Below are 23,756 nucleotides of genomic sequence, written 5' to 3'. Positions count from 1 at the left end.
AAATAATCAATACTTATTTACCATATTGGAACAACCCAATTAAAAAATCTAGGTCCGAATTAACAAAAAATATTAAGTACCTAATTGTGACCTTGAACCGACACCCTGTATATTGAAATTTTTAAAATTTATCCGCGCATTTTAAAAGAGCATAAAAAACTGTGATTAAAGGTTCATTTTATTTTTTTGCGCTGTTGATTTAATTACATCAATTTTGAAATTACATATATTGAAATTTTAAAGTTTAAGAATCTTGAACTCTGAGATTAAAAACCAGGTATTATTCTTTTAATAATTTAATGTTAATGAATCAATACTTATTTTAAAAATACTAAATACTTATTTACTACGCTGGCTTCATGGATTCTCTGGATTTGTAGCTGTATGCACATTATTAAAAATTAGAATTGCGAGAATTGGGATTTTTTCATGATTTAGTAAAGAATTATAGAAAACAGTTATATCCAATAAAAAAAAATTCGTTTAAACAATTCAACAATTTAACATAAATTAAAAATATTTGAACTATGACAGTTGCTCAAAATGTCCGCCATTTTGTTCGATGCATTTCCTTGCTCGTTTTAAAAGATTTCGAATCCATTTTCTAATTATATATATTGGGTTGTTCTTAATTTTTCTGGCAGCTTCTTGTCACTTTGACAGAATTATCAATATGATTTCAAAATTGCCGTAATTAAATTATCTGCGCAAAAATTTGACATGCACCATTTAACGTAGTTTTTTATGCTCTTTTATAATACGCAAACAAATTTTCGAAATTTTAATATACAGGGTGTTGTTTCAAGGTCACAATTACTTTATATTTTTTTTGTTAATCCGGACCTGGATTTTTCTTGTGATTAGTAATTGGGTCGTTCCAATGTGGTACCTGTGGCACCCTGTATAAGACTTTTAGTCTGTTTGTAAAAGGTTTCTACCTTTATATTTTTGGGTGGCTCACCATGTTCTTGTGACACTGATGATGCTCTTGTTACAGAGCGAAAACGTTTTGTTTATGTTTGTAGTCCCATAGGGGCTTTTTAAACTAATATACCTTCTACCAGGACAAATTTTTTTATTAAATTTTACTCATTGATAAATTGTTGACAGCACCATCAAAAGTTAGTGAATAGACCTATAAAAAAAATTTAAACAAAGATTCACTAAAGCGCTGGTTTCCTCGAAAGCGGTGCCGACAACCTGCGATCGTAACACTGCGATGAATGACATCATAAAAAACTGTACCATGCAAAATAATAGCGTTGGTTTCCAAGGATGCGTTGGAAGCCACCGCTTGCTGAGCTTGCACATTCCATTGCCACAGTGAAGAACCTTGAATTTTTCATCCTAATCTGACGTAATTCTTCGCAGTTCTACGGTCGCTGTTTGTCGGTGCCGCTTTCGAGGAAACCAGCGCTTAAGGATGCTCTATCTGATCCATTAAAACTGTCGATTAAAAAATATGCAATTGACACTTTAAAATTGTCATTTAAGGCTACTAACATAAAAACTTACCAGATTCTAAATTGGTGTCAAAATCAACATACCACCAGTGAATGATTAAAGCATGAAGACTCTGCACGAAGTGTTTACCTTCACTTGGCGGATCTTTGGGGGTCTTTTTACACGTGGTTTCGGGAAGCACACCGTTAAGATTATCAAACTTGAAAAAATATTCATTGGCTATGGATTCTTCTTTTCTATCCAAAGAACACAAAGTTCGCACTTGTATGGTTTATCTGCCAGTAAATCTTTCCCCTCCCATTCCACTTGCTTAGAAATAAACATTTCATCCAGTACTAAATTACATACAAGTGTTTTTTGCTTTCCTGTCTCTTCAACTTTGTTTTTCAAAGCATTTAAAGCTTCTTTAGAAAATCCGGGTACCCCATCAACAGTTTGGTACCATTTCAAAGTTTCATATTTGGCACCTTTTAAAAACCACTGAAACAATCTTCTTTTTCTTCTTCTGGCCAAGAGGCCTAAAACAATAAAAAATTAATAATAATTATTATAAAAATAAAAGAACATAGTAATCATTTAATTTACTTAGTTCTTTAATCTTCCACTCAACTTTTCCCATGCGTCACGATTCATTTTCAAACAAGTTAAATCAAAAAATAAAGTGAAACGTACATCAAATACGTACTGTCAGAGTGGCAGTGGTAATAAATAGGACATAGCTATTATCCCGTGAACGTATTTATTAAAGTTAATTTATTGAAGTGTTTAATATTTTTTCACTATTGAGGAGATTGATGGACTCAACATTACACAGCTTGAACACCATACAGACTATTACGAATATAAAGATAAATATAGAACAGTAATAGATACATTTAAAGAAAGTCACAACAACAAAGTGACTATTGTTAAGAAGATTTAGTGCATATTACCTATTAGTCCAGAAAGCCACTGCGCATCCGCTAGGAAAAATATTCTGATTCGGATTTTTTGCACAATCTTACTCAAAAAGGACCCCTTTTAACAAATTTGCATGTTGCCAGGTCCAAAAGTGGGTAAAGTAAAATTTTTAAACGTTTTTTTTGTTTTTTTCCTAAAATTATTTTTTTTTACATCGAACAAAGTTTATTTAGGTTTTTTGGATCATTCCAAACAGAAAAGGTCTCTAGTGACTTTTCTCTAAAGTTGAATTAAGTTTTTGACATATAAGCGATTAAAAATTTAACAATTGTGTAAATCCTCAAAAACTATGTGAAAAACTGAAAATTTCAATATTGCCAAGGTAGGTAGATATTATTTAAACATCGACTGATGAAATCCCGAAGGGTTTTTTGCAATACAATATCGAAAATCCCTTTGTTTTTTAATTGCTAATCAAGCGGCTGCTACACTATTTTTAACCGTTGCATGTATAAAACATTGTATGTAATTGCGTAAATATAGGCGATCGGCAGCAACCCCTAAAATTACGTTATACCGACCACGAAAATCAACTTTAAGGTGAATGCCCAATTTTAGTCATTCTTTATGTTTTCGAGGTCGCTCCGAATGTGAAGTTTATTTTTTTCTAGAATTGGTGAAACATGTTCAAAAATGTAATTTTATGCAAAAATTGGAAAAATAAATGTAGTCGAGGAAATGAAGCTGGAAAAATGGCAAAACCTCGCAATTTTTTCGTCCAGCATCGATTTGTACAAAAATTTGGGATTAGGTTCATTTCATCCTCTAGTTCATTTTCTATATTGAACCGTTGTACGCTTTTGGTTTTTTAAGGGTGAAAACGACCCCTAAAAAACTACTTGTAAAAAATTACATTTTAAACTTTAATATTGTCAACATTCTTTGTCAACATGTTTTATGCTTTAAGATATACTATCATAATATTTGAACCCTTAAAACCACCCTTGTTGGAGCTATATATAAAAAATTACTTATTCTAAAAGAATAATTCCGTCTTGAATCGATTTACATTAAAATTTGGGATTAGGATCATCTCACCCTGTACTTCATATTCTATAACATGCTCAAGGGTGTCGACTATTTTTAGGGGTGTAAACTACCCTTTATTGTCAAAAATTATATTAAAACATTGTAAACTTTAATATGGGTAAAATTTGGTTTTGATTGGCTAAAAATAATGATTGTTTTATGCATTAGGATATATGTAATATCATAATATTTGAACACTTAAAAACCACCCTTAAGAACATTATAATTTTTATAAGTAGATAATTTAATAGATCTATACAGAAAAAAGTAAAATTAAAGAATTACAAAAACATTTATTTACACAAAAATACGAATTTACAAATATGTAGAAGTACAAATACACATTGTTTTTAAGTCATCTTCCAGTTTACGAAGCAGTTCTGTGGTATTATACATGCATTGAAAATGTTCCACAAGCGGACTATTCGAATATTTCGAAAAAAAACGCGTTTTATAAACATAGCTCTTTCATTTTTGGCGATAAAAAGTATTTTCAAAAATGGTTTTGTAGGATTTTTGAAGAACTATAAGACTGTGTAAGTTAAATTCCGTTAGACCCCTTACTTTTTAATTGGGGTGGGTTTAAAGGGCTCGAATAAGGGGGTGTTTGCTCGTAAATAGAGGTTTTAAACAGCTATATCTCGCTAACTATTCACTGTAATGAAAATCTATGCACAGTATAATTTTATTTATTAAAAAAGCTATAATTTAATCATCCATCATTTTTTTCGTATCTCCAGTATTTTCGGAGATATTTGGAAGTAAATCGTGTAAAATACGAAAGTGCAAAAAATTTATTTATTTTTAAACTCCAATTTTTCTAAAATTTGGCCTTTTAAATAGGTGAAACTTCTTGGGTGTATTGACAATACAAATATACAAGGAATTACAGAAAGGTGAAGACCAATTTTTAATTAGGAGGGTAGTTAGGGGGTTATTTACACTGATTTTTTCGTAGAGAAAAGCAGGTACCGACTTTTTATTGATCATAAATCGCTCTATTTTCATGTTAGAAATTTTTTATTATTATTCTTTGAAAGGTTTAATTATATACTTGAAAATAGATAATTTAAGTTTTCCTCGAACATGCAAAGTTTTCCCGTTATTTGGCTTTGAATATTTCAAATTATGCATTTGACGAGAAAAGCTAACTTTTAACATGCCGTATCTCGGTTTGTGTTGGTCTTAAAGATATTATAGAAAAATAATTTAGTTTGTGCTACTAAAAGAGACAATTTTGTTATCTGCAGTTTTTTTGATGAAATGCATATTTTTCGCGGTTTTCTCAAAAAACCCTCTAAGAAGTCGATTTTTTTCGACGAAAAACCGTTACTTTCAAGCGCAAATAACTCGAAAAATATTAGTTTTACGAAGAAAATGTAAAAAGCATTTTTTTCTTAGAATTACCGTTTACATCGATTTACATGGTTAAAATGTAATAAAAAATTCCCACCCCCGAGATGGGGTAGCAACCACCCCCAAAGTTTTAGCGTACAGCGGCATGATATAAAAAATTATCCTTGGACTATTCCCTACCTTATGTGAAAATTTCAAGTAAATCCATGCTGGACGAAAAAATTGCGAGCCAAAATACTTCATTTCCTCGACTAATGTTGATGATTTTTCAACTTTACCTCGTTGTATCTTTGGTCGCTGTAAATATTTTCTTTTGAAAATTTTACTGTGCCATCCTTGTGCTATTTATATAAGAATGGGATCTGTTCAAAATATTTAAACAAATTAAAAGAGGAGTTGTTAATTTTTAAACATTTTGTCGTCAGATTTCGTTAGTTTCATGTTTACTTAAAAAAGTTGAGTGACAAACTTTTTAATTTATAATTTTAACGAACACAGACACAGCAATAAAACATAATTCATGAAGAAGTCTTTATAAATTTTAAGTCAAAATATGTAACAGAAAAAAGTTATGTGACTTTATAGACGAGTGGCACACCCCAAAAAACGCTTATTTCTCGCGATACTGACCATGGTGTGGCGAATGGCTAATTTTGGTTATATTTTAAGTTTTTGATGGTGATGAAAACGAAAATTAGGTTTATTTTGAATTTTACGTGGGGGAACCTTGTCAAAATCGCAATTTTACCCTAAAAATAAAAAACTGTTCCATTGTAATACTTTTTTCTAAAATTTTTATGATACTTATTTCTCAGCTTTCTGAGGATAATGGGACCTGTTTCAATCTTTCTGTCTTATTACAATAAAAGCTATGAACTGTTTAAAGTAAAAGGAGCAAATTGCTGACTCGCAAAGCTTAATCGCACAAGTTGAGTGACAAAATTTGAAATTAGCTTTTTAATCAAGTTTATGTAAAAATATAGAGTACAAAGAACAAAATGTTGTATAGAAAAAAAAATAGTGCAACTTTTAATTTTACGAAAAACGTGATTTACTTTTTTTTATTTTTAGGGTAAAATTGCTATTTTGACAATGTTCCCCCATCTAAAGTTCAAAACAAACTTCATTTTCGTTTTCAGCGCAATCAAAAATATAAAGTAAGACCAAAATTAGACATTCACCACACTGTGGTCAACATCTCGAGAAATAAGCGTTTTTTTTTGGGGGAGTGCCAAGTGCCACTCGTCCATAAAGTCACATAACTTTTTTCCTATTGCATATTTTGACTTGAAATTTTCCAGAAAACTTCTTAATGACTTATATTTTAATGCTGTGTTGGATGCTGTGTTAACCATGTAACAAGGACAGAAATAAATTTATTCCATAAGTGCCTTCCAAACTGTATACAATGCAACGGTTGAAAATAGTATGTTGCCCGCTTGATTAGTAATTAAAAAACAAAGGGGTTTTCGATATTGTATTGCAAAATGCTCTTCGGGATTTCATCAATCGATGTTCATAGAATATCTACGTACCTTGGTAACATTGAAATTTTCGGTTTTTCACATAGTTTTTGAGGGTTAAAATGGCCGATTTTGCAATTTTTAAATTTTCAATCGCTTATATCTCTAAAACTATCACATTTAGAGAAAAGTCACTTAAGATCTTTTATATTTATAGTCCATGTGGTGAGACGGCTCCCGTCTGAAAAACATTTCTAATTCGGTTTCTCTGCGGATTCATATTAAAAAATGTCCCCTTTAAACAAATTTGAAGAGTGCCGTACGGAATTTTTGGGCAGAAATTGTTTAAACAATTTTTTTAAACAAATACATAAGATCACATTTTATTGCTTCAAAAAATATATTTTCCGCAAATCGCCAGGAAATTTTGACATTCCTGTCAAAATTTCTTGAAGAAAAAGTCAGGACTTCCTTACTGTAAGGAAATGTCATTTCCTTACTGTAAGGAAATGATATTTCCGTGCAGTTGTTAGTGTTAAATTTATAAGCGTCAAGTTTGACAATTCAACCTCAATACGTTTCCATAGTAACCCAAGTAATTTTATTAGGGATTTCAAAGCACCATTTATCGCGTTTTTTTTAAATCAATCAATATCTGTCGAATTTTAAACGATTTGCGGAAAAATAGTATGTTTACCTCGTAGGAAAAGCCACATTCCTGGACTCTGTGTTGCTAAGTCTCGGCTTGCGCCTCGACTTAGCAATCTTCACAGTCGTCCAGGAATGTTAAGCTTTTCCTACCCGGTAAACAATGTACTATTTTAGGTTTTTTGGGTCATTCTAAACAAGAAAGGTATCTTGTGATTTTTCTCAAAAATTGATGGTTTTCGAGTTATAGGCCATTTAAAATCTGAAAATGCGAAAATACGCATTTTCAAGGCTTAAAAACTCATATTTAAATTAGTATTTTAAGGGTGCCAATAACTTGGATTAAAGTTTAAACATTCCTTTTCAAGATTCCAAAGAGTGATCGGGTCTAACTTCAATTTAGACCGTAGTTTTTTAATTGTTAATTAAAATGCATAACTGTTAATGGACATGCATAATTAACAATAAAAAACTACGGTCCAAATTGAAGTTAGACCCAATCACTCTTCGGAATCTTGAAAAGGAATGTTTAAACTTTAATCCAAGTTATTGGCACCCATAAAAATACTAATTTAAATATGAATTTTGAAGCCTCTAAAATGCGTATTTTCGCATTTTTTAGATTTTAAATCTCCAATAACTCGAAAACTGTCAATTTTTGAGAAAAATCACAAGATACCTTTCTTGTTTAGAATGACCCAAAAAACCTAAAAATATATTTTTTGGAACAATAAAAGGTGATCTTATGTATTTGTTTAAAAAAATTGTTTGAACAATTTCTGCCCAAAAATTCCGTCCGGCACCCTTCAGATTTGTTTAAAGGGGACATTTTTGAATATGAATCCGCAGAGAAACGGACGGGAGCGGTCTCACCACATGGAATATTAGAATGATCCAAGAAACCTAAAAAATGGGTTGGATGCAAAAAAATAATCCTTAGGAAAAAAAACAAAAAAGAATGTTTAAAAATTGTTTAACCCTCTTTTGGACCTGGCAACATGTAAATTGGTTAAAAGGAGTCCTTTTTGAGTAAGACTGTGCAAAAATCCGAATCAGAATATTTTTCCTAGCGGATGCGCAGTGGCTTTCTGGACTATACGGTTGAGAAATACAAAACTATTAAGTGAATTACATAAAAAAAAAGAATGTGTGTGTGTGTACTTTGTACGCACGTAAGAAGTTATACTTCTATTATAATATGATTTAAACGAAATTAATATACTTTTTATTTATATTTTATTTAAATATTAAACTAATTTATACTTACTACTTCTCAAACATTTTTATTAAAACAGTGAAAAAATTTAAAATAATAAAAGAATAAAACACACACAAACACATTAAACATGCCACAAATGATTTCTGAACATTAATTGTCGGAAATTTTTTTAACTAAATATGTACGTATTTTCTGAAAATAAAATTATATAATAAATATACTTACAATCATAAAATGTATAAAAAAAATAATAAAATAAAAGTTTTTATTGGGATTCGAACCAGCTATCAGCGCGGTTGGTATATTGGGGTTCATTCGCCTTAAACGCTTCGCCACAGAGGCAATGTGTCATTATGTGCGAATATCGACTAACTAAACGGATTAAGCTTTTGACATTTTTGAATTAAATTAAATTATTTTGATTTTGAATTGAAATGATTTAGAATTGAAAAAATACAACAAAACATAGAGTAAGAAAACAATATATTAGGTGAACATTGATAGAAATTTTGATGGTAATCAAATTATGTAAATAAAAGTATTACATACTATGTATTTTGGTAGGTTCAAATAGGTAGGTACCTATGATGCATTTACAATTATTACGTACCTGTTGCTTTTAAAAACTATTTAAATGTCACTACAATTATAAACTTTTTTGTTTCTGTCATCACAACAATAAAACATTATACATTTGTTTACCTTCATATTGAACATTATTTATTATTGACAGATCATTTCAACACCCAATCAGAGCCCGTATAACGACTAATACCATACTGTCGGTGTGCGCATGCGCGCAGATCAATATGAATTCACCCTCAATCTCAATCGCGCCTAAAGAAGTATAACTTCAAAAACAATTAATATTTTTAATATATCAAACCCTTGGGGAAACAGTGATACAAACGCAAATTTTTCACAAATTGAGTTATCAACACTACGATATTAATAATACTCACTTGTCAGGGGACCCAAATGTCAGAATTGCAACTTTTCTTTTATTTAACTGAAATATTGATTATATTTATTTTTTATAAATATGAAACCAAATAAACTTTATTGATAAATAAATAAAACTTTATTGATTTATCTTCTTCTTCTTTCTCATAATCCTTAATGCCCTTCAGGGCGTCGGATGTCGGGTTCCGCCTTTTATCCATTTCTTCCAATTGCTTCTATTGGTGGCCAGGTTCTTCATATCCCTCATACTGATGTGTCTCCTTTCACCTATATCCTGGATCTGGTCCATCCATGTCTTCCTCGGCCTTCCCTTTTTCTTTTGTTTCCCATTTTGGCTTCATGTACCTTCTTTGTAAGTCTTTCTTGCTCCATTCGTTGTATGTGTCCAAACCAGCTTAATTGTTTGTTTTCGATCTTCCTCATTATCGGTTCTTGTTCCAGCTCTCTTCTTATGTCTTTATTTCTGAATCTATCAAACTTCGTTTATTGATTTATAAAACCACATAAACAATAAATGCAAATAAACCAAACACGACAAAATGTGCTAATGTCATTGTCACTTATCACTCATCATAAACGTAAAAATTCAAAGTAAACAACAAATCAGCAACATGTCATGTTGTTTATCCTTGTTTAATTTATTGTGGTTTCTATGGACAAGCGGCTTAAGTTTGCAATACTAGTTTCTGTGAGTTAAAAATAGACCTAGTATAAAAAGCAGGGTTGGACAAAAATTGGTTTAAAAAAAAACAAAAAACATGTTTTTTTGTTTAAAAACAATGTTTTTTGTTTTAAAACAGTTTTTTTTTTCATCTAAAAAAACCACTGTTTTAAAACAAAAAAACACTGTTTTAAAACAAAAAAAAAAAACGTTTTAAAATAATTACGTATTGAACTGGATTCCCATAAACCTCAACTGGCACACCTATGGGATTCCCGCGAAGACGCGACCTGCGCGCACATGCAACGAGTGTTTAACTGTTTCGTTTCCTTATACCTACCACGTGATATTTTCAATTTCAATTTTATTTCCAAAGAAGAATTTTGTACATTGTAATTAACAATAATATTATATTTAATATAATGCACCCACTTCAGGGAAAAAGCACACTAGGCAACTTAATACCTGTATTGTAACCTTAATCCCTGAAGGTGTACAATCCAATTGTACAATTTTAAACAGTAAGTACTTGTGGCTAGTATAATTTACATACTCTATGATTGACAAAATACAATTGAAAGTGAGAGGAGAGAAGACCTAATCGGCATGGCGCAACTATATTTACTAGAAGACAGTTTGGCTAGAAAATTAACTTTTAGAAAATGTTGAATTCAATTGTTTTAGTTAATATCATATTTTTTATGGTTCTTTTAAACTGTTTATAATTTATTATTGTTTTTATATTTTTTGGCAATAAATTAAATCGAGTTGGACCATAATAAAATAGTGATCGTTTAGTAATTGTCTTGCTGAAAAATGGTACTTTAACCAAAAGTTGTTGAGTTGTCCTTGTATACTTTTGATGTTGATTTATTTTTAACTTACTTGAATTGGAAAATACCCAAATTAATGATTGGTGTATATAAATAGATCGGACACTCATTTGTTTTAGCTCTTTATATAAAAGTGATGTGGAAAAAAGTTTACTTTTTTTAAATATTATTTTAAGAAGTGGATTTTGAGCTGTCTGTAAAATATGTAAGGTATTACTAAATGTACCACCCCAAACAACAATACAATATCGTATTATAGATTCAATCCAAGAGTTATATAGGATACTCAAGGTTTTTTTTGAGAGAATGTCTCTTAATAAGTAAAATTTAGGCATTAAGGATCTAATTCTTTTTGCAACGTGTGCCACATGCTCACGCCATCTCAGATGCTGATCAATTATAACTCCTAAATATTTAATAGATTTAGTTTTTTCTAAAGAGGGACATGGACATGCCTGCTCACTGTTGCAATCTGAACTATGAATTTTTAAACTAATATTAGTTGGCTGATCAGACATAGTGGGAGAAAAAGTAATAAATTTAGTTTTTTTTATATTCAGACTGAGCAGATTGTGGTTAAGCCATAACTGTATCTTACTTATGCCAGATTCAGCTGTTTTACATACGCGGTCCCATGTTGAATCTTTAAATACTAAGACTGTGTCATCAGCATAGCATAAAATTCGCCCTGAAAACCCATGAATTTCGGTTATACTATTAATGTACAGTATAAATAGAATCGGACCTAGTACTGTTCCTTGGGGTACCCCAACAGTAATCTCTTTAGTTGAGCTAATACAATTACCTATTTTAACTTTTTGTGTTCTTTGAGATAAATAATTACTAATAAGATTTAAAGCTATACCTCTTACCCCATTTTTATATAATTTGTTTAGAAGAATCTCATGTGATATAGTATCAAAAGCTTTAGCGAGATCCAGAAAAATTGCTAGACATTTATTTGATTCTTCTAGACATTGTACTGTTTGATCAACAAGATCGATTATAGCTTTCTCTTTGTTAGCTTTTTTCACAAATCCAAATTGCCTTTCGGTTATAATTTTATATTTATCAAAGAATGTAATTAGTCTCTTTTTGAGAGATTGTTCAAAAATTTTCGAAAAACTATTAATGACTGATATAGGACGGTAATTGTCGACTTGTTTTTGATTACCGGCTTTGAAAACAGGTGTTACAAGTGATTCTTTCCATTGTGTTGGGATTTTTCCTGTTGTATAACAGAGATTAATGATATGAACTAATGGAGAAGCAATGTGCACATGAATATTTTTAACTAATTTCGAAGTAATTCCGTCTGGTCCAGGCGCACTATTATTTTTTAAATTAGATATTAGTAAAATAATTTCATTTATATTTACAGGTTTCAAAAAAATTGATGATTGTAATTCTAAGTCTCTTTCAAAACCCGGTGGTAATGTAGTTTTTGTAATACTATCAGCCATTTTTTGCCCAATACTTGTAAAATAATTGTTAAACATATTTGATTTCTCAATATTATTAGTTATTTGAGTTCCTTGTGTATTAATCAACGGAATATTTTCAAGTTGATTGTTTTGTTTACTTTTGCAACCTGAAATTTCATTTATAATAGACCACATTTTTTTATAGTCACCGTTTGTTTCATTAATTTTAGCTTTATAAAAATCATTTTTTGTCTTTTTAATTAGATTACTTAAGTGATTTCGATAAGTTTTATATTCTTTGTCTAGTTCAATAGAGTAGTTTTTTAATAGTTTTCGCTTTAGATTGTCTCTAGTTTTAATAGACACTATTAAACCAGAACTAATCCAGGGTTTAATTTTTTTACATTGTTCTTTATTTTTTCTTTTTATAGTTTTTGTTGAGTTTATGATGAAATTATTTAACTTATTTATAAACTCATCATAAACAATTTGCGTTGTATTACTTGAATATAAGTCATTCCATGATTCACCGGACAATTTTACGTTTAATTGTTTATAATCTATTATCTGGGCGGTATCGTTTAAATTGGACAGCGGTTTATCATTTTCAGTATTAAAATATACAAACGGTGTATAATGATCTGTCATATCAGTAGTAAAAATTACAGGATCAATTCTAAACGAATTTTGTATTGCGCTATTCTGTCTAATAAATATATGGTCTAACGTAGTACTTGATTTTTTAGTTACTCTTGTAGGTTTATTAATATAAGAAGTATAGCCAAACATATTTAGCATATTTAAATATATAACTGTTTCGGGAGAGTTTTGATTTTGTAAGTCAATATTGATATCACCTAGATGTATTTCAATATCCATCATTTGAATTTGCGAGAAATATGATTCTAAATCATTAATATAAGTATCAATTTTACTAGAAGGTGATCGGTATGAAGCTGTTACACCAAATGAATACTTAGAATAAGTAGAATTTAATAAATATGTAACTCTAAGAAATTTGTTATCATTTATTGATATTACTTTAACGTCTGCATTAATTGAATTTTTTATGTAGATAGCAACACCATCACATATATTTTTTTTAGAATCATTATAAAACAGATTATATCCAGGAATATTGTAATTGCTTACCTCAAAAAGATTTCTCGTTTCAGAGAGAACAATTAAATCAAAATATTTTTCCATAGTAGCTACATATATGGTTAATTCATCAAGATGTTTTCTGAGCCCACGAATATTAAAATGAACAATACCCATACCTGATAGATTGTCCGTGTCTCTCTCACCAACAAACTGTTCCATATTACTAATAATATTTGTATCAATTGTTAAATTGTTATCTAGTAGATTAAGGAATTCAATCATAGAATTTGTTTTGATGGCATGCTTAATTACCTCCAGCTCGGCCAACCTATAATGAATTTAGACAAGAAGCCTTAATTATTCATAATATATTATATTGTAACTAAAAACCTAAAACAAATATTACTCTTTAACATAAATTAAATAACTTCTAGTGAACCATCATAACAAACTCAACAACAATTACTACGTAAATACTTTTTCCAGATGAGTACAGTCTTTTAAACTAATAATTTTATTATCTTTTTGTATAATCAAATGTAAATTTGAATATGTAAATCACATTCGCTATTCAGTTTTTCAGAATAGGTCGGAAGCTTTAAGTTCTGCTTTATTATAATATAATTTCATATTGGTATCTTCGCTTCTATTTTAATTTCTAGTGGATAGTTGCAGTGTATACAGTGTAAATTATATTAAGTTTATAAATATGTCAAATCAAGGAAGGCGGAGAGATCCAATTTGGATAAATTTTAATTTGATTAAAGTGAATATCAATTTTGAGCTTTGGATAAATGCCAGAGAAATGCCATAGCAGATGCAACAGATATTTGGAAGGACTTACTGGGTTATTTCCAAAGTGAAAGTGAAGCTCAACCTAACGGTTGTAGCAACGTGTGGGAACTTCATAAAGCAGAAGCACGTTTTCAAATGGCTACAACAGATGCGCATTATTTAGCTTATTTATTAGACCCTCAGTACTTAGGTCAGAAACTCACTGAGGTGGAAGTTGATAGAGCATTGTTATTTATTTCGGATTTTCACCCAAATGTGATGCCCGAAATACTGTCATTTCGTGCCTTAGCACCGCCATTTAATAAACAATATTTGTTTGCAAAAAATACAATAGACAATTTAAGTTCTTTAACATGGTGGCTATCTCAAAAACAGTTTATTTCATCGGAGTTGTTGCAGTTGACAACTCAATTATTTTCAGCAGTTGCAGTTGCATCCAGTTCTAGAGTGGAAAGGCTATTTTCTTCATATGGTCTAGTTCACTTGAAATTGAGGAATAGGTTAGGAAGTGACGAAGCTGCTAAGCTAGTAACAATATTTCAACATTTAAAAAAAATGTTTAAGGTTACATTATTAACCGTAAAAGCTCATTATTTAATTTTTTTATTTTTTTAAGGAACGTTCATTGTTATTTTTATTTTTTGTATCACATATCAGTTGCAGGATGTAGGACTGTGTAATAGATGCTGTTGTAATTCAATAATTATTTACTTAATTTCTTAATTTTCTTTTTCTTTCAACTTTATTAGGAGTATTGGTTTAGTTAATGTTACTACAGACTCAGCACTGTCTACCAGTACTAGTATGCTTGCTACCTGAACATAAATAAAGTTTAGTCAGTTACTTCTTTTCAGTTTTACTTTTTACTTCGCATTAATATTGTTATTGCACCTACTTACTCTATAATCTATGTTTGCAATTTTGCAAATTAGCAAACACAAATGTCTTATAACAATGTTGTTTAAATAAACAATAACGAAAAAAAAACTATGTTTTAAAACAATGTTTTAAAACAGTGTTTTAAAACACAACTGTTTTTTCCCGTGTTTTTAAACATGTTTTAAAACGTTGTTTTAAAAAGCTTGTTTTAAAACAGCCCAACCCTGATAAAAAGTATTTGTGAATAATTTCATGCATGGGAAAAGTTAGAGTGGAAGAACTACATTGAATGGGATTGTGAACGAAAACTTACCAACAACATAGAAACAGAGTTTTCTGAAGCAGACAGTTTTTCTCTTAATGACTTCACCAACGAGTTTAATTTTTCTGCTCGTTTTTTCAATCTTCTATTAGATTTAAAAAGGGTGTTAATTTGCTTATCCTTTTTGGCTAAAGTTTGCTTTACTGATTCTATATACATTTGCCTTGTTGTTGGTGAATCTAAATCTGATATGGAAAAATCCCCCACGTAATGTTTTCTGAAAATAAAATGATTTAGTCAAAAAATAAAGAGTTCTAATTAAATTTTTGAAAAAAATAGCTTTCCTACTCAAGGATAAAATTTTCAATTCAAAAAAATAATAATGCAAACGAAGAATTAAGTAAATTAATTTTACCTCATTTTAATTTTTTTTACTGGTAATTCTCTATCTAAAGCATGCCCCTTAATATTTTCATTTCCCAGCAATTCCTCTGTTTCTGAGGCAGACGAATTTAGCTCACTCTTAATTTTTTTAACTGATAATTCTCTATCTGAACCATGCCCCTTAATATTTTCATTTCCTAACAATTCCTCTGTTTCTGAGGCAGACGAATTTAGCTCACTCTTAATTTTGTTAACTGGTAGTTCTCTATCTGAACCATGCCCTTCAATATTTTCATTAACTAACAATTCCTCTGTTTCTGAGGCAGTTAAAGTCGACTCACTGCTAGCTGTTTGGGTTCTTGAGCTGCTGGATGATAATCTTCGTCTGAAAAAATATTTAATATGCATAGAATATAACACATTGCCAGTGTAAATTTTAATTGAATCAGCTTAAAACCTGTTAACCTGCATGCAGTTGGTTTATAATTATTACAAAAATATTATGTACCTTCTAGTAAGAAATTCTCCAGTTTCAGAATTTAAACTGCGGGCATCAGATGGACTAATAGGAACCTTAATATCTACCTCTTCAACCTCTATGTAAGACCTGTAAAGAGAAAACAGTATACCGAAAACTTATATCAATATAAAATACAAACATAAACATGTAGATGCCCGTGGCTCAGCGGCAAGATACTGGCTTCACAAGCAAGTTTGATTCTCTACCAACGACATTTTCTTGCTTCGGATGGACGTTAAGCCGTCGGTCCCTCTGGGCTAGTGTATACATTGACACTATACTAATTTTCAATAAGTGATGCAGGGCGTGTAAACAACGATTTTAGTTGAAAGATGTTCATAATTTATCGACTTGTTCTATACGCTACGAGCTCGTAGGTAGAGGAGATAATTAAAAAATCGCGAGCGCCAGTAGTGACAAGTCTGTAAGCTTTTACTGGAAATTTGACATAAATGTCAAAATGATTAATTTAAAACATTGAAATTCTTTCTTTTTGTTTCTTTCTCCCGGAAATTTGTCGGATTTGGGATCGCTATTTTAATTTACATTCAACCATCTCTTCCATTATTTTATGTTTTCCGCCATTATTTTTAATTCCTTGAGTGATTTTCCTTTAACTTTTCCCGCCTCTACTATTTGCTGTATCCATTTTTTTCTTGGTCTGCCTCTTTTTCTTTTTACAATGTTCCTTGCTTCGTGGATTCTTCTCGTAATTCTGTTGGGTTGCATTCTCATCAAATGCTCATACCAATTCATTTGTCTCTTTTTTAGTTTATTCATTATTGGTTCTTGGTTGGCCATTCTCCTAATAGTCTCGTTGCTTAATCTATCCCATTTTGTCTTTCCAACTATCCTTCTTAAATGTCTCATCTCCATTGCATTTATTCTGCTCTTATGTTTTTCCAGAATTGTCCAGTTTTCACTTGCGCAGAGCACAGTCGGTATCACTATTGTGTTATATATGTTTATTTATGTCTCTCTTGCAAGTTCTCTTTTCCCCAGTATTAAGGCTAAGACATAGTATAACTTGTTTGATTTCTTTGCTCTATTTGTTATTTCCAAGTCTACTTTTCAGTCGTTAGTAATGATACTTTTCAGGTATTCGTAAGTTGTAACTACATATTTCCAGTTCTGAGTTTTTGCATTTTATCTTTATTTCATTATCTTCTTTGCCGTTGATTATCATTATCTTACTTTTTTTCTCGTTTATTTCCATTTTTAGCTCTTCTATTTCCTCTACCCATATATCCATTAGTTTCTGCATTTTGTTCTCGGAATCTGCTATTAGTACTATGTCGTCCGCATACATTAAGGACTCTATTGTTACCGGTTGTAATCTATGGTATCCTATTATTGTCTGTAGTCGGTTGGTTCTTGCTCTAGTTGTTCTTATTAATTCATTCATTACGATTACGAATAGCAAAGGGCTGATACTATCTCCTTGTTTAATACCTCTATTCCAATTAAATTCTTCTGATCGTTCCCCTGCTATTTGTACTCTCCCTTTTACCTCTTTGTAAGTACTTTCTATAATTTTTATCAATCTGTTTGGTACATTTATTTTCCTCAAGCATTCCCCTATAATTTGTCTTTCTATCGTGTCAAATGCTGCTCTTAGGTCTATGAATGCTAATACCAGTTTTCCCCCGTGTCTAAGCATCTTTCGATTAGGTTCCTGATGGTATATATGTTGTCATTTGTTTGTCTTCCTGGTCTAAAGGCCGCTTGTTCATCTCCCAATTTCATTTCTTCTTCTTGCCTTAGTCTTTTCTCTATTATTTTCGTATACATTTTAAAGCATACCGATTGTCCATAGCCAGTTTATTCCCTCTCTCTCATGTATTTTACCATTTCTGGTTCAATTTCATCATCTCCTCCTGCCTTGTCTATTTTTATGTTTGATATTCCTTCTATTACCTGTTCTCTACTTATTTGATCTATCTCTGTGTTTTCTTGGCCTTCATTTATTACATTGTCAACCTGTGTTACTTCTGTATCAAATTTTTCCTCATAATATTCTTTCCATACCCTAGCTATTTGGTCTGGGTTTATTTGAATTTGCATTGATCTATCTCTTACTGCATTTATCTCCTTTCTTTGTTTCTCGGTTTTTCGGTCCGATGTTTGGTTCGCGAAATGTTCGACCGTTCCACTACTTTTGGGACACCCTATATATCAAATTGACTTGCTACAATTCAAAAATTTTTTTTGTAAACGTAGTCAATAAATTTTTGAATCTTTGAATCTTGAATCTTTCGTTTTCCCCCTTCATGTGTCGTATTGTGGTCCAAAAGTTTCTATTATTTGTTATATATCCTTCTTGTAGTTTTTCTCCAAATTCTTTCCATGATTTTGCTTTTGCTTGTGTGACTGTCTTTTTTACCAATCGTCTCTGCTTGTAGTATTCTTCTTTATCTTCTTCTAATCCCGTTTCGATGTATTTTTTCCATGCCATTTTCTTCTTTTTGATTTCTGTTTTCACTTCCTTATTCCACCATCTTGAGTTACCAGACTGAAAAACAACAAGTCACCTGGATTGGACAACATTAGCGCAGAATTAATAAAAGAAGGCGGAGACTCCCTATTAAATGCGATACACGAACTTATAGTGAACATATGGAATAATAAACAACTGCCACAATACTGGAATACCGGAGTAATCATTCCACTACATAAAAAGGGAGATCAACTTCAATGTAAAAACTACCGGGCAATAACGCTACTGACTGTGGCATATAAAATACTGTCAAATATTGTGTATGAGCGATTGAGACCACATGAGGAACAAATAGTTGGGGGATATCAATGTGGTTTCTGCAGGCAGAAGTCCACAATAGATCAGATCTTCGTTTTGAGACAAATCTTGGAAAAGACTAGTGAATTTAATATAGAAACACATCATCTCTTCATTGACTTTGAGAGTGCCTATGATAGTATCCATCGAGAATTTCTGATCAACTTGAAAGAGTTTAATATTCCAACTCATCTCATTGATATACACACACCGGCAAAATTAGCCGAACACGTTAAAAATGGGACATGTTTGATGTCTCGTATTTCATAAACCAGTGGTCCGATTTGAGTGATTCTTTTAGTATGTTATAGCCTTATTATTTAAGAATATCGGTGTAATAATATTGTTGCTAGACAGGTAAATGTCATTTTATACCGGGTGTAACAAGCATACTGTGTTTTTTTCTTAAAGTTCGGAACACCCTGTGGAATATTCCAGCATATATAAAATATTAAAATTAAAACTCGATTGTAGAAGCTTTCTTAACATTTTCTTTTTTGATTCATTTGGTTATGTTGGAAAATAAAAAAGTTATGTGCTTTAACAACTAACCATGTTTTTTATCAATAAATCTTCATAGTAGGGGAGAAAAGTATGCTAAATTTGCAATTACTCGAGCGTTCTTGGGACCTGGAGTGGATTGTGAAGAGTGGGTGCTACAACCAAAAAAAGTTAAGTTAAGTTTTCCATAAAGTGTGGGACTCTCCATTGTTCAATTTAATTTTCCATTTCCACCAATCGTTTTTTCCGATTATAGCGCCATTTATCCATAATAGGAAAAAATGTTGCGAATAAAAGTTGCTTATTTTTACGTCAAGGATCCAAATCTGCAATAAAAATTGGGGGCTCCTTTTTAATATTTTAATGTAACCCCCCACCCCACCTCCGTGGGGGGTCGTGTTTGGTGCCATTCGGTAGATTTTTGAAAAATATTGAATAGGTATATTTTGCAGTTTTACGATCTGATTGTCATTTCGCAAAATACCGCAGGGTTCGTATTTATAATTTTTAATTTACCTCTCCGTGGGATGTGGGATTTAATTTAAAATCTTAAATAGGAGCCCCCAATTTTTATTGCAGATTTGGATTCTTTACGTAAAAATAAGCAACTTTTATTCGACATATTTTTTCGAATTATGGATAGATAGCGCTATAATCGGAAAAAAATAATTGTTTCAAATGGAAAATTAAATTAAAAAATGAAAAGTCCCCCACTTTATGGAAAACTTAACTTAACCTTTTTCTGATTTTAGCACATACTCTTCACAATCCAATAGGTCCCCATAACGCTCGAGTAAATGCAAATTTAGTATACTTTCCTCCCCTACTATGAGGATTTATTGATGAAAAACATGGATAGTTGTTAACGCACATAACTTTTTTAATAATTCACATAAGTAAATGAATCGAAAAGGAAAATGTTAAGCAAGCCTAAGTCTACAATCGAGTATTAATTCTAATATTTTACATATGCTAGAATATTCCACAGGGTGTTCCAAACTTTAAGAAAAAACACGGTATGATTGGTACACCCGGTATAAAATGGTATTTACCTGTCTAGCAACAATATTATTACAACGATATTCTTAAATAATAAGGCTATAACATACTTAAAGAATCACTCAACTCGGACCACTGGTTTATGAAATACGAGACATCAAACATGTCCCATTTTTAACGTGTTCGGCTAATTTTGCCGGTGTGTGTAGTAAAAGAAACACTATTTTAAAGTACAAAGCAGGGTTCGAATTCAAAACGCACTAACAGATACAATCCATGTTAGAACGGGCCTACGACAGGGAGATGCCCTATCCTGTATTCTATTCAACATCACATTAGAGAAAATAATTAGAGAGTCAAAAGTCAACACCAGAGGAACAATAATAACAAAAAGTGTACAAATATTGGCATCTGCAGATGATGTTGATATCATAGCTAGAAGCAAAAGAGAAATGATAGAAGCATTTAATGCTATAGAAAGAGCGGCACAAAACAGTGGCATGAATATTAATGAAATAAAAACCAAATACATGAAGGCCAGCAAATCGACAGGCCAAAGAAACCTACAGAATCTGACAATAGGAGACTATAACATCGAAAGCGTAAAATTTTTTACATATCTAGGTTCACTAGTTACCGCAGATAACAATGTCAGCGAAGAAATTAAGAGAAGAATACATATTGCTAATAAAACATATAATGGACTCATTAAACATCTAAGATCTAACAACATCACGAGAAAAACCAAATGCAAAATATACAAAACCCTGATAAAACCGGTCCTTATATATGGATCAGAGACATGGACACTGTCGAAAAGCGATGAGAACTTATTAGGTACGTTTGAACGAAAAATCCTTAGACACATATATAAGGGGGTGAAAGAAAATGACGTATGGCGCAGAAGATATAATTTTGAACTATACGCAGCATACAACGAACCCGACGTCATAACATCCATAAATATCGGACGTCTGCGCTGGATGGGCCATGTTGAACGAATGTTGGAGACCGAAACACCAAAACATATAATGAAGCAAACATCAGTAGGGAGAAGGTCAAAGGGAAGACCCAAACTTAGATACATGGAACAAGTGGAACAAAATATTAAAACACTTGAGATTACCCACTGGAAGAACAAAGCAAAAAAAAACTTCCTAGGTTTTTCTTCCTAGGAAGAAAATCCTAGAACAAGCCAGGACCCAAAAAGGGTTGTCGAGCTACTGATGATGATGATGATGATTCCACCATCTTGTCCTTTTCAATTGATTATTACATTTTTTGATTCCACATACTTCAGCTGCTGTTTTCTTTAATACTTCCCTGTAAGTTTTCCATCTTTCTTCCATTGTCCATGTTTCTTTTTGGCACTCTATCTGCCTCAATATTTTATTGGTTTCCTTCTTATAAAGTTCTCGCACACGTTCTATATTTAGTTTGTTTACTTTTACTTTCTTGTACTCTTTTCTTTCCACCTCCTCTATTTTTTCATCCTTAAGTTTTGCAGTGACAAGCCTGTGTTGTGTGGACAGCTCCGGCTCTTTTTCCGTTAAGATATTTTGTATTTTTTGTTCCAAATTTCTCGTATATACTACATAGTCGATTAAGCTCTTTGCATTTCTCTCTTCAGCCACAAATGTATATTTGTCTTCAATGGTTTGTTCACTGAATGTGTTTCCTATTATCAGGTCATTCGTTTGGCAGAATTCTAGCATTTTAATTCCATTTCTATTTAATGTTTCTTCCCCATATTGTCCAATACATCCTAATCCCCTATTAACGTCCTTACCTACTCTAGAATTCCAATCTCCTAAAATTATTATTTTTTCTCCTGTCTCTCTTTACTTATCTAATGTATATTGGAGTTCGTTGTAGAATTCTATCATAGCCTCTTCTTCACTACCTTCTGTTGGTCCGTATATTTGTATTATCCCTATCTTATATTTTAGTTCTATTTGGGCTGTAATTATTCTAGATGATACTGCTTCGTAATTTGTTATCATTGATTATATTCTTTTATTCACTATTATACCAACTCCTTCTTTTGCTCTTTGTCCCTGCAGTACTCCGGAATAGTATAGGCTATATTTCTCGTTGATATTTATATGTCCTCTGCCTATCATTTCTGTTTCGCTTATTCCCAATATTTGTACATCCATTTTTTCCATTTCTTCTGTTGCTTCTATTTCCTTGCCTGTCAGAGATGTCACATTCCTTGTCGCTATTCCTATATGATTTGTCTCGTTATGATGTATTTCCTCATTACCGTTTTCTTCTTCTCTATTACTAGTATTATCGTTGATTTCATGCTCCCTGGTTTTTATATTATCATTATATCTGCTATTTGTTTCGTTACTGTGTTTATTTATAATACTTATATTTAATTTTTCCCTACCTTCATTACTATTTATATACCCATTCCCTATATTTCCTTCACCCATCATATTGTCCATATTGTTGTTATACTTAATACCTATATTCCCATCACCAGTAATATTATTAATACAGTATTTATCATTTTTACTCCTAATTTTATTCTTATTGCTACTTAAAACTAAACATTTATTAACATTGTCCAACTTATTTAGAAATTCTTTTTTCCCTGTTCGTTGCATCTCCCCTCCTTGGTTCCTTGTATGCAGCTCTGGTAGTTTTTTGAACTAGCTATTTCCACTACTTTTTCTTCTTTGTAACTCCATCTCCATTCCTTATCATCTACTGTCATTTTATTGTATCCTATTTTGACCATTTTTCCATTTTCCCTCATCTCTCTTGCTTTATCTCTTAAAGCTTTCATTTTCTCTCTCTCCTTTTGTGAGATCCTCTGTTATCCAGATTTTCTCGTGTGAAGCATTCTTAAGTTTGTATTTGTTTCTTAGGACTGTTGCTTTTTCTTCTTCATCTTCTAGTTCAATTAAGCATGTTTATGGACCTATTTTTTGTGATCTTTTAATATTTATTTTGACTCCTAGGTAGTTTCTCAACATATTAGTCATTTCCTCTTTTAATGTTTTTGGGTCTTCGGTGTCTATTATTAATCCACTAATAATTATATTATTTTTTCTTTATTTAATTTTTCCAATGACCGTTTTAGATCATTTAATTCTTCTGTTATCTTTTTGTTTTCGGTTTTAGTTAGTTCGTGTTCACGTTTCAGTTCTTGTTTCTCTTTAGTCCATTCCTCCTTCATCCTTTCTATTTCTATTTTTATGTTTTTTATTTCTTCATTATTTTGTTATATCTCTTCTTTTACTTCATTTATATCTCTTCTGATCTCCTTATTTTCTTTCTTCATTTCTGTTTTCAACTCTTTTATTTCCGTTTTAATCTCCTTATTCATTTCCATTAGCATTATCTTTATTTCTTCCATTTCTTTATTTTTTAAGCTATCTTTTGGAGGTGTTCTTAACGTAGATCTGCTTCTTTTGAATACTTCCTCCCCGTCAGATGAGTTATTGTGTTCTGGTAGATTTCTTTTGCTACTCATTAGGTTAAATT

At 31.3% G+C, this 23,756-nt stretch overlaps 1 protein-coding gene across 5 annotated transcripts in view; it reads right to left on the bottom strand.

Moving 5' to 3' along the window:
- LOC126888284 (uncharacterized) overlaps positions 1-23,756 on the bottom strand; it is a 66,004-nt gene that overhangs the window by 12,818 nt on the left and 29,430 nt on the right. For 4 of the 5 annotated variants that reach the window (XM_050656410.1, XM_050656411.1, XM_050656409.1 and 1 more), the window contains 4 exons: positions 15,953-16,051; positions 15,476-15,829; positions 15,112-15,337; positions 1,516-1,982 (listed from right to left, as the gene is read on the bottom strand). In XM_050656410.1, the coding sequence (XP_050512367.1) occupies positions 1,935-1,982; positions 15,112-15,337; positions 15,476-15,829; positions 15,953-16,051 (727 nt within the window). In that variant the 3' untranslated portion in view covers positions 1,516-1,934. The remainder of the gene's footprint in view (positions 1-1,515; positions 1,983-15,111; positions 15,338-15,475; positions 15,830-15,952; positions 16,052-23,756) is intronic. The other variant, XM_050656412.1, reaches the window with a different exon arrangement.

The sequence above is a fragment of the Diabrotica virgifera genome, chromosome 7 (assembly GCF_917563875.1).
Source record: "Diabrotica virgifera virgifera chromosome 7, PGI_DIABVI_V3a".
In the NCBI taxonomy this organism is placed as follows: Eukaryota; Metazoa; Arthropoda; class Insecta; order Coleoptera; family Chrysomelidae; genus Diabrotica; species Diabrotica virgifera.
The sequence above is the reverse complement of the archived record's forward strand: the minus strand, read 5'-3'. Positions and strand labels throughout refer to the sequence as shown.